An 11,679-nucleotide genomic window follows, 5' to 3' on the forward strand; every position below is an offset into this window, starting at 1 on the left:
TATGGTTATTACCATCCCCCTCTCCCCACCATTTTAGTTTGACCAATTACACTTCATGAATAGTTCTTCAGATTAAAGGACAAGACCATTCACTCAATAGGATTTTCACAAATTTTACAGACAATTCAGGGGGTTGTACTTCAAAGATTTGAAATAAAACCCCACTTCTATAGATCAAGTTAGATATACTTCAGTCTCATTTCCAAGTATCTGAAAATTAAATTAGTGAGTTTTACCAGTTGTGTGGACTCCTCTATGATCACATTTAGTGTTTTCTTGGTAATGATACTAGAGTGGATAGTCACCACCTTGTATTTTACAGATGAGGACTTGAGGTCAAAAGTTAAGTGACTTGTCCATGGTCACCTGGCTGAGGCCCTTTTGCTGAACTCAGGAAGATTCATTAACACTCTTAATTACTGTACACAAATTACTTCCCAACAATGTAAAGAAAATGAACACTTCAAACTTGGGTGCCCTCAAACACTTTTTCTCTCTACTGCAGCCTCTCTAGAAATTAACTATGGTACAGCAATCTTTTTTCACACTTAAAACTTCAGAATCAATGAAATTAGCTATCATTTGGGGTTGACATGATGATTTTTTAAAGTGGTCAGAGAGAAATGTATTACTAAATGGAAGTTATAAACATTTGAGGTGCAGTGGAAGGGAGGCAAATGAATTTTTGCTTCTAAAGTTCAACTAAAGCAGAGGTTTTGTCAGCACTTGAAACACTTCAACATTCCAGGCAGCCACTTGAACCAGCTTAAAATACAATTGGGCAATATTTACTCCCCTCCAAAATGTGGACTACAGGAATACTTATGTACAATTTAATGACCCTGATTTAGAGGACCAGAGATCTTCTATCTTGTATAATTCTAGTGTGATAAAATATTACCCATTTGTACTTTCAATCCCACCTCTAACAAATGCAAACCTCAAGTTGATCACATACTAAATCAAGAGCAGTTTTAAACTAACCATTGCCCATTACTTTAGCTTTGACCCCCCCCCCCCTTCATGTGCTTTTGTGACATAGAATTACTTACATTCTTTACCAACTGGTTGAGCTAGTCTAACAGGTAAGGCAAATATTCTGAATGTTTAGGATGGATTTCAAGCCACTGAATGCCCAAGGAGCCAAAGGAAAACAAGTTTTTTAGCTTTCTAGAGTTTGATAATGGCATATGCACTAGGAAAAACCTTATCTAGCATAACAAAAGTATTAAAGGACCTCCCCTCCTCTCTGTATAACAGATACTAATCCACTTCAATTATAATATTATAATTAATCTTCCTTCATGCTTGCCTCAATGGAATAACACATTTAAAATTTTCCACATTTAAGTTTGGCAGGATGGGATGGACAAGCTCCCTGAGGCTGTACAAAGGCAAAGACATTTCTAAAAATGTGGCAATTACTTTGTCATAAAAAAAAGTTATGGTCCCACAAAAAAATGCAAAAGGCTCAATAGTAATTGTTTAATAATCAAGTAATGTAGAAGAAAACAGGAAAATTTAAAGACAGTGGAAGAGAGCAAAGGATACAATTGCTCCATAGGATAACCTTTTGTGAATATTTTATTTTCTTGAAGCTTCAATTTTAGTTACATTTTGATCCCTTTAAGATTTCACATTGGTCCAGTGTACAAGATTTCCTGTCACTTAGTGTTTCAAAAACTGAAATGCTTTTCTTTATACTTATAAAAGATTTAAAGAACCTCGTTAGCTTGTTTTAAGTGATCTCCTATGTCACAGCCTGCACATTTCAATTTTAAAAGGTTTTCTGACATTTTAATCAATTCTGGTGTTTTCACAATACCTTTGCATACTTATTTCTTTTACATTGGAGTCAGTTAGGTGGATTTCCTCCAATCCACAAAAAAAGTCTGTATCCTAAAGATTCTACCTTTCAGCAATGAATTTTCAATTTCCAAAATCATTCTCTTTTACATAGAAGTTTTTGATACAGCAAAATCCCATTACAAAGATGGCTATTTTGAAATAGTTCTAAGTCTGGGTCAGAAGTTTAAATCTGCAAACTATATATGGAGTCAATAAACTCTCGTGAAAATCTGGGCTGGGACCACCCCCACCTATATAACTCTTAACACCCATCACAAACTTTTGTGAATATCTGGCTATTGTCAATGTAAAATAAAAAATATACCAAGTCACACTCTGCATTACAGGTTCTGACTTATAAAGTACGCTTTTAGCTTTATTTCAGTCTTTTTAAATAAGAATGTTTAGAAAAATCAAGTTAGACATATTAACACTTCTTAAAAATTTTGGCAAGATAGTGCCCAAGTTCCAAACAGCACAAGCTATATCAATGTAAAAAGGCATGAAAGGTATCAAACCAAAACATCAGGGCAAGTAGCACACTGAAAAGGTATAATAAATGCCCAAACATTTTGAAGTTGGGGATCTAGACTATCAAGGTCAAGGCTGAAAAAATCTCAGTGATGTTCACTGTTTTAGATTAGTGCACATCTTCTCCCTGTTTTCCCTAAAATAAATCTTCGATTTGGCTGTTATAGGTCAACCTATTTAATCACATCCAAAAGTTTGAAATTTCACTCTGCAGAATTGCTACACATACAGAAATACTCCATTTGTTAATATGGAAAAGATTCTCAGCTTAGCCCACATGTACATTGCACTAAACCTCAATGACAACATGGAGCAAACATACATAAATTTGCACAGTTCAAGTTTTAAAAAAAAAAACCTTTCAACTTTTGTTTACACTCATATCCCTCAACTCTCAACGAAATAAGGTGTTGTTATCTGTCATTTTTATGGTGGAATTTACTACTCTAAGGAACAATTTTCAGATGCCAAATTTGAAGGGTTAGAAATAGAGGGATTTCACAATTTCCTCATTTATTACTAACCAGGGTTAACTAATGTCAAACTATCAAACTTTTCACCCAGGTTGAAGCCCTCCAAGAAATACCAAATCTAATAAGCTCCCAAGATCACAAAAAACTCAGCCTTTCCCATTCCTCCTTTAGGCTGGCTTAGACACTGAAGCTAGTGTCATTTTAGGCTCAAGTCATTCAAAGTAACAAACTGAAGAATGACCAAAAACAAATTTTTATTTTTACAACTAAATAAATGTAATTCAATGTGTCCATCACTAGTTTTTCCCCCAAAGTAACATGCTATAAATAAGCAAACTAAACCTGGGCACTGATGTATATGGACTCCCTAGATGTCTCACTGGGCTTAGTTACACCACTCACAGTAAAAAGACATTTTGAGTACAAAGTGTAGCATGATGTTAAGCCATTTTAGCTTCTGCACATACATGTTGCACTTCTGGCTGAAAATGCAGAGAATTCGAAGCATTACACTGTAAGCTCGGTTGCACTGTTTTAAATGGCATCAATATCAATGTCATCATCCTTGTTATCAGCTGACTTCACAGTTTCAACTTTAGGTACGCTGGCAGTCTTAGAATACACCACCTAGGAAACAAAGGCAAGTTTTTTTTAAGAGGAATCATCATAAAACAAGTTTATTAGCTCACATTAAATATGTAAAAAAACAAACAAAAAAAAAAACCAGAAATTTTACTTTCGATAATGCTTAGAATACTTTAGATAAAAAACCCCAAATAATAGGAAATGCTACTTATTTTTCATGAAATCACACTAAGAAATAATTTTGGCTGACTCACAAGGAAGTCTGAAGGAATTCATTGCTATAAAACTATGCTGAGCAATCACATATACCAATTATGTCACATCACATTCTATTAGTTACCTTAAAATCTTAAGACTGGAAAGTAGGGATGGAGCAAGAAAATCTTTTAGCTCCTTTTGAGTGCCTCTGATTAAAAGGATGCTTTCAGCAATCATTTCCATAAATTTATAAACACATCCCTGAATATATTACAAGCAAGATACCTCAATATTTTCATCTTCATCTTCCTCTTCCCCACCAGAAGACTCTTCTTCTGCTTCCTTTAGCCATTTTATAAAGGGCTCTGCTTTGACACGAATCTCTTTGGCAAGTTCCTTTGAGACGTATTTCTTAGAGGCCTGAACAAATTCATTATTAGTTTAGCTTCATTTGAAAAACTTACTAGACTGTTCGGGAAATTTTAAGAAAAATAAAATAACCCCAACACAATAAAAACATTTTCCCACCTTTTCTGACCAGCTAATGATGACCTCTTCTTCCAAAAGGTCTGCATCATACATTTCCTTCAAGATATGTGGAATTTTGGAGATGAGCTGAGCTTGATGCATAGCTACCACACACTCCAAACCATGAAGAAGGTACCTCTGAGCTTTTTTGTTATTGTGGCAGAACTGCAAAAACATAACTTAGCATTAGAAAGCCTACATTGCCAGCCCTTTCATGTATTATATGGGTCAAAAAAAAAAATCTTTTACTCATAGTAAAGTCGGATGCTGTCAGTCCCTCTTTTAAAGAGAAGCCTTAAAAAATATCAGCTGCTTACTCGTAGAAAATGACGTCTATACTTCTTAATTTGTTCTCGAATCTTCTCATTAAAAAGAACCTCAGTCAACACAAGAGGGCCCATAGCTTTTACGTCCAGTCTTTCTGCTTCTGCAACAATTTCTTTGTCAGAAGTATCAATAATACCTTCTTCTTTCTTTTTCTGCAGGAAGGAAAACAGTTGGAAGATAACATTTTGCTGCTCATTCACAAGTACCCAATGTTATTGTTATAATGGGGAGGGGGGCGGGAAGGGTAAAGAGGCATTTTGTATTACAATAGGCTAAATTGAAAATTTGTATTAGAACAGATTATATTTATATATATACACACTTCACTCTTGGTGGCCCAAGAAATGAAATCACCTTAACTACTACTTCTCCATAATTATTTGCCCTGATGAAATGCTCAATATAAATTAATTCAAGAATGTGCTTCAAGCTTATTAAAATATACATACACTTTACCTTCACAAAGTCAAATAAAATATTGACTCTTTCTTCAACTGTCCTTTCTAGGTCGTCACTAAGTGTCAGAACTTTTGCATGATCACTAATTTCATCCATTCTGCGCCTTTGAGCTTCTTCAGTTGTATCCTCTCCCCAATCTTCATCCTCATCATCTTCCTGTACATAAAACCAAAGATTTCAGTTGGCAACTTACAGCTACATTTGGAAAAAGCCTGAATTAGTAATGGGCCTTTTCCTGATGAAAATACTTTTTTGAATTCTTAGTAAAGCAAAAGCTACCTCTTTGCCTGATTTTTTTTCCAAATGAGCTTATTTTACCCTGATTTAATTCAATAGATTCAGTTATGTTTTATATGTTCTCTTTATTGCCTACTTTTAGATCATTGCCCAAATCAAACTCAGATCCCCTCATACCTGTAAGGTGTAAAGTTCAAATAACAAGAACTATTAACACTGTACTTCCCACACTCACCACAGCATGTGGAGGGTTAAGTTCATTGGGTGGTGGTGGTGGTGGTGTTGTCTCATTGCTGGACACAGAACCATTTTCTTTGTCTTTGCCCTTTCTATTTTTCTTTTCTTTTTCTTTTTTTCCCGTAACACTGTCACTATTCTCTGAGGAAGAAAGGGGAAGAAGACAAAAATTGAATCCCACAATTTCCATTACCTATTCACCCTCTCAGTGTCCTTTCCTGTTTTCCTAGGTGTTAACAATATTAAGTTTTTAGTATTGAGTACTGATATTGTTTGAGCCTATATAACAGATGGTCTCATTTAAGAGAGACCACTGGAATAGGTTAGACTTACTTATTGTCTGCAAGTTTAAATTGTGTCAAACAACTTTTTGTCTGCCACAGAGTGTTACTTGCAATGATCACAGAGGGAGGTGTATGGCAAACCAATCCCTCTGGGAAAGATATTACTGTTAAAAACATATATACCTTATACTTTTTAAAGCAACAAAAACCCTAAACCCCACCACTGTATTGCTTTATACATACTGTTCAAGAGTAGGTAGATACTACTTACCAGGTGGGTTCTTGAGAATGAATGTGCAGAGTTTATGGTTTGTGTCAAGCATGCCTCGATAGCCACAGGCTTTGCAAGAGTTACCTATTGTTTGTTTCTTAGGATTGACATGCTGTCAAGAGAAAAATTAAGTTAGCATTGTTCCAGAGAGTATATTTACAGGTATAGATTAGATGTATACTCAATTTTAAAGACTATGCTTTCTTTTATCAAAACATACAATATCTATGCAAACAATTCACTCACCAGATCAGTTTCAGGATTCTCACACTCGGGACAGAGAACAAATTTTTTAATGAATCCATCCAACATGTCTTGCAGCTTATTCGCCTCATGAGATCCATTGACAATGTAACGGTCATTCTTAACATCAAACTGGGTCTGTGCTCCCAGCTCACAACCAAAATATTTGGTAGGATCTTAAGAGGGGAAAAAAAGTGAATGAAGTAAAAGACTTTACTTCACTAATGTTCACTGCATTCATTATTCTTTTATCCACCCAAACTAATGTGATCAATTGTTCCAAACCCATCTGTAGTATGTTTAAAAAATTGTTTATGTATACACACACACCAAAGAGTGAACGCATGAGAAGAGAGAAGCTTTCTATATTTTGATACTCTATAGCCCAGAACATGAAGTTTTCACATGTAAAAATATCATTAAAATCACTAGAATTGTTATTTTATATTTCTTCAAAGGTTTATACTTACACGTTGGAGGCCGATTAAGCGCCTTTGCAACGTCAACCATGTTGACTATAACTGTCTTAATTCCATTTCCTTTGCCCTCAACCTAAAAAGCCAAGTTTGACAGTTATTTTCATCCTAGAAAAAGACCAATAATCTTAATACTTAAATAACACAAATACTAATTTATAGAGCTACCACTTGACCCACAAAAGATAATATACATCAAGCCATTAAGACTCATCAATACTTCAGCCTCCCAACCCACCTGAAAAAGGAAACCAGTGAACATTACCTTAGCAATCAGACGGGGCATTTTGTAGCGATAGAACTGATCTGAAACACTGCGGTTGACGTTGACAGACATTTTGGCTTATTAGTAGTAGTTTTATCAATAAGATGAAGAGATCTTTGATTGCAACTTTTTGGTATCTTCTGTCTGGAGAAGAAGGGATGACATAAACGACTGCAAGAGTTCTCGGTCTCTGACATGAAAAAGTTTTTGCCACAGAGGCTGTAAGCGTCTTGCTTGTATGCTATATTTCCCCAATACAGGTACCAATGGCTGCGCAACAGCTCTGAAAGAAGGAAAGGTAGGGTGAGAGAATAAACAAAATTTAGTAACTTTTATCAGGAAGAACATTCTGAACAAACTGTCCTTATAGTCTCAAAAAGTCACATCTAATGCCATGCATATAATCACTGGGGGGAAAAAGGGGCTTAAAAAGCTGTTGACAATTCTTAACAGACAAGAAAACTGTTAGCAAGAACAGAATTTTTTCCCCTGGAGGAAAAAAATCTCTGCTTTTTAAGCAGAACTCTACATCTATTCTTGTTTTTTACCAAATATTTAACACCCCCATCCCCTTTACTTCATACCCACTTCTGACAGGCCATTTGACCTTGGATGCACTCTCTAGACTGGCTTCCTCAATACATCAGGAGATAGAACACAAGTTTGAACTAGTGTTTTGATATCACTTATTTAGGCAACAATTTCACATGAAATAAAATATGCAGAGTGTAACATAAGCTCAATGTAAATCCCATGTTAATTTTATGTGGGAATTCTTGTTCCAAATACAAATTAGAAAGATAAATTGAGGTCATTCTAGTCACAAGTTATCCATACTGCTCTCCTTACATAAGATATATAAAAACTCAAACTAAACACTGTAACAGGAATTCAGCTAGGTTGATTATGATGCAGCCTGGTTATCTGAAAAAAGGTGCCTACACATTCACTGTTACCTGTATCTTAACGCAACCAAACACATCAGTCTTTTCTAAGTATAATTTCTCTCTAGGTCAAGGGATGGAGTACAGATGGGGATACCCTAGAGATGGTTCAACTAATAAGAAGCAGACGGGATTCGCCTCCTGAACTGCTTCGGAGTGCGGGGCACCTTTTACCCCCGCAGCAGCCGCACCCACAGGGTGACAGAACTGGCTGAAAGATCAGGATAGGAAACGAAACTGAGGAGCAGCAGAGGCCTGGAAGTACTGCGGTGCCGGGCGCTCCTCTCCCCTCCCCCTCACCAGTCTCCTCCCCCAGCCGGGCTGGATGACTCATAAATGCAGCAATTAAGCACTGAGTCAGCTTTTGAGGAGGCGTGGCGCATGCGCAAAGCTCCCAGGATCACCACCCCCTAACCCAGTCGTTCATTCGCGAAACACCCGCCTGGGTGCGCCCCCTTCACGGGGGCGAAAGGGCTGTACCCGCCGACCCTGGGACTTTTCCCCTTTCCTCTCCCAACTTAAGGGGATATACGAAGTAAACTGCGCCACGCGACTGGGGGGTGAGGTCAAGAGGAAGTAGAGCCGCCATTTTGTGCGGCCGCCATCTCCCCAGGGCCGGGCGCCTCCTCACACGCTTCCCGCCGCCGCCCCCGTCCCGCCAAAGCCCCGACGCCCGGCGTCCACTCACCGTTTTCGTCAAATAAAGACATAAACCCAACGCTGCTCGCCCGGGACTGGGATGAAGTGTCTGAGGCGCGGTATAAACAAGAGTCCGAGCAGCAGCAAGAGGTGGAGAAGGAGTAAGGGAATAGGAGGAGGAGAAAGGAGGAGGAGGAGGCGGAGCGGGAGGAGCGGCCCAAGCCAGGTGCCGCCGCCGACCAGCGGGGGGGAAGGGGGGGCGGTCCCAGCGACGTCCGGGGGGAGGCAACACCCTTCGGCACCTAGGAGCCTGGCGACCTGAAGTGAGAGAGACAGAGACGCCATTAACAGGGGCCAGTCCCGGCGAGAAAAAGCATCAGCGTAACCTGCCTACCCCACCCGCCCGCTCCCGGCGTCGCTGATCGTTCCGGGAGCCCAGACCCGCAGCGGCTATAGAGTACGGAGGCCCCGCGGGGCTGGAGCCAAAGCCACTTCAGACTCACCTCTGGAATGTTCTCGCTCTGACTGAACAACGCCGAAGCCGCCGCCGCGATCAATCTACCCCCCCAGGCCCCGCCTTCCCTGGTCCGGCCGTCCTAGCCCATTGGCTGGTGGGCCTCTCGAGCCCGCGTGCCATTGGCCTTTGCTTCATGTCAATCACGGCCGCCTGCCTTCCCCCACTGTCTCGCTTCCCTACTTTCACACCCGCCCTAGCTGAGCGTCCCAACCTATTGGCCAATGGGCCTCTCTAACTCGTGCACTACTGGCCAAGACCTCGAGTCAATCATGGTCTCCTGCCCGCCTCTGCTTCTAATCCCTTCCCCCGCCTCCCCAAGGCTCCGCCCCCGCCCGTCCCAGCCAATTGGTCGGTGAGCCCTTCAAGCCTGCACACCATTAGTGGTTGTGTCGTGTCAATCAAGGTCTGCCGCCTTTCCCTGTCTTCTCTCTTCCCCTTCTCCACACCCACCCCTCGACCAAACCAGCAACCCCAAGGTACAGCACGACGAAGACAGCTCGAGATTTCTAGCCATGGAGTCTCGCGAGACCGGCCGGAAGTTGAAGGGGTTGGGGTATTAGGAGGTCCCGAGGATTGAGGGGGCGCGCGCGTGTCCGTTTCGTTCTCGAAGCGGGAGGAAAATGGCGGTTGGTTTTCCTTCCCGTCTCCACCCCCCAACCCCCGCCTTTCTGGCGCCCCGGTTCGCTTCTTGGGGGTGGGGTTTGTCGTTACATGATGGTGTGGGTTTCGTTACCCGGCCCCCCAGCACCGGGCTAGCGGGGTTCTTCCTCGGCTCTCAACTCTTTCACCTCCAGGGTAACCCTGGCGCGCGCCTTTCCTGCTACTGCGCAGGCGCCTTGGCCCCGAGGTCAAAGGTCAACGCTGGGGACGCGGCGGTGGCTTCCCCGCGCGTCCACGTGTGAGTCTTGGTTTTACTTCTGAGAGCGTCCTAAGAGTGACTCAACTTTGTTCTCTATGAAATGGGCAGTCAGGCACCCCGCCCCACAGCACGTGGAGTTAATTAGCAACTACAAAGCTCTGATGAGGGCAGAAAAATAAAAGCCAAGCCACTGTGTTATTATGGTTACTCCTTAAGGTGCTTACTAAAGTTTCCTCTGAGAGAACTTGTAAAAATTTTTTTTTGTTTTCTGTAACCGCAAGGCAAGGCATGAACCCTGCTGAATTCAGCCAGAGTTTGTGTTTCTTCTGTAAAAGCAGAAGCTTAAAATGTTGTCATGCTATTTCTGGGTTTTTCCAGAGACATTTCCATTACACCACAGGTCCTCTCCTCTTTCCAAGGTGAAATCTGAATCCAGCTTTGTCTCCGGATAATGTCCTCAGAAACGGGAGATGGTCAGTTTTTCCTCCCAAAAGCTATCTTTTATTCCTCAATCACATGGACTAGCCTCTGGTTAGAGAGACTTGGAAAGGGGATTTTGGGAAATTTCAACAATGTATTTAGTGCCTACTGTGTACATTGAACCATGTAGGTAGGAGTTGGGCAAAATGTCAAGATCTCTCGTAGTTTGTTGTCTAGTAGAAGAACAAAACATGCATATATAGCTATAATATGTAAAATATGATGAATGCATTAGAGAAATAGAAGATAAAAATGTCACAAGGAGCCTAAGGAGTAAGTTTGAGTTGGGCTTTAAAGGACAAGAAACTCATGGAATATAAAGAAGGCAGGAATACCAAGAACCAACTTAATGAGCCAGGAAATTGAATTTGTTAATTTTGCCATTCTGGTTTTGCCTTTTTCTAGATCAAAGGATCTTAACATTTTTTCTGTATTGGACCCATTTTGTAGTCTGGTAAAGCCTATTCACCCTTTTCCTCCCAAAACAATGTTTTAAGATATTTTAAAATACATAGGGTTGTAAAAGGAAACCAATTATTTTGAAAAAATACCTTTTAAAAAGTTCATTGGAAGTCAAATTAAGAATCTTAGGGGAGAAAAAGCAACTGCCTGAATACAGAGGAGAAAAAGCAACCGCCTGAATACAGAGGTTGAGGGGACATGACAGAGGATAGACTTTAAATGAACACTCTAATGCAAATACTATCAACAAAGCAATGGGTTCAAATCAAGAAAACATCTAATGCCCAGTGGACTTACGCGTCGGCTATGGGGGGTGGGGGGGAGGAAAAGAAAATGATCTATGTCTTTAACGAATAATGCTTGGAAATGATCAAATAAAATATATTTAAAAAAAAAAAAAGAATCTTAGGGACCTTCTTTCTCTCCTACCTCTGCCCCATCATGAGTTTTCTTCTGTCAACCTAAGATGAAACCTAAATGAAAACTCTGAGGAAAATGAGAACTTGGAAGTCAACAACGTTTCCTCAGCAAAAACTTAAGAAATCATGAAGATTAAAAAAAAAATTCTGAACATCTAAATTTGTCAGTCTTTCTTACAGAGCATACCAAAGGGTATATACTCCTATGAGATCTTTTGTAGAAATACCAAAGAAAAGCGCTTTTTTTCCCTTTAAAAAAAATCATCACAAAAATAAGTCTGCCATTGGAAAATATATATGGCTGTATGAGAGTGATAGCAATGTAACTGAAAAGTTGTTTCTAATCTTCTATGATATTTAAATAGCATTCCTATTCTTTGAAGAGAAGAAAATACTG

General features: G+C 40.1%; 1 protein-coding gene and 1 non-coding gene across 4 annotated transcripts; both read right to left on the reverse strand.

Moving 5' to 3' along the window:
- Positions 1-1,471: 1,471 nt before the first annotated feature.
- Positions 1,472-11,257, reverse strand: EIF5 (eukaryotic translation initiation factor 5). 3 transcript variants are annotated; one of them, XM_001366906.5, is made up of 12 exons: positions 9,049-11,257; positions 8,595-8,863; positions 6,963-7,245; positions 6,692-6,773; positions 6,225-6,397; positions 5,979-6,090; positions 5,422-5,564; positions 4,947-5,105; positions 4,481-4,642; positions 4,164-4,328; positions 3,921-4,055; positions 1,472-3,479 (listed from the first exon to the last, which is right to left on the reverse strand). In XM_001366906.5, the coding sequence occupies exons 3-12, from the start codon at positions 7,032-7,034 to the stop codon at positions 3,387-3,389; spliced, it is 1,296 nt and encodes a 431-aa protein (XP_001366943.1). In that variant the 5' UTR covers positions 7,035-7,245; positions 8,595-8,863; positions 9,049-11,257; the 3' UTR covers positions 1,472-3,386. The 3 variants fall into 3 exon arrangements, with proteins under 3 accessions (XP_001366943.1, XP_016283442.1, XP_056667196.1); XM_016427956.2 differs by having other exon boundaries at positions 9,438-9,879; XM_056811218.1 differs by having other exon boundaries at positions 9,774-9,875.
- LOC130456736 (small nucleolar RNA SNORA28) lies at positions 5,692-5,816 on the reverse strand. The gene has a single exon (XR_008915780.1). It is a non-coding gene; the product is annotated as a small nucleolar RNA SNORA28 (small nucleolar RNA).
- Positions 11,258-11,679: the final 422 nt, after the last annotated feature.

This window comes from Monodelphis domestica, chromosome 1 (genome assembly GCF_027887165.1).
Source record: "Monodelphis domestica isolate mMonDom1 chromosome 1, mMonDom1.pri, whole genome shotgun sequence".
Classification (NCBI taxonomy): domain Eukaryota; kingdom Metazoa; phylum Chordata; class Mammalia; order Didelphimorphia; family Didelphidae; genus Monodelphis; species Monodelphis domestica.

Bases quoted from the DNA above. Each gene is read 5' to 3' on its own strand.
- EIF5 (XM_001366906.5), bottom strand. From the start codon at position 7,034: ATGTCTGTCAACGTCAACCGCAGTGTTTCAGATCAGTTCTATCGCTAC. The intron at 6,091-6,224 runs GTGAGTGAATTG...TTCTCTTGACAG, and splicing joins AGAATCCTGAAACTGATCTG to CATGTCAATCCTAAGAAACA. The intron at 5,106-5,421 runs GTGAGTGTGGGA...TTTTATGTACAG, and splicing joins TTAACCCTCCACATGCTGTG to GAAGATGATGAGGATGAAGA.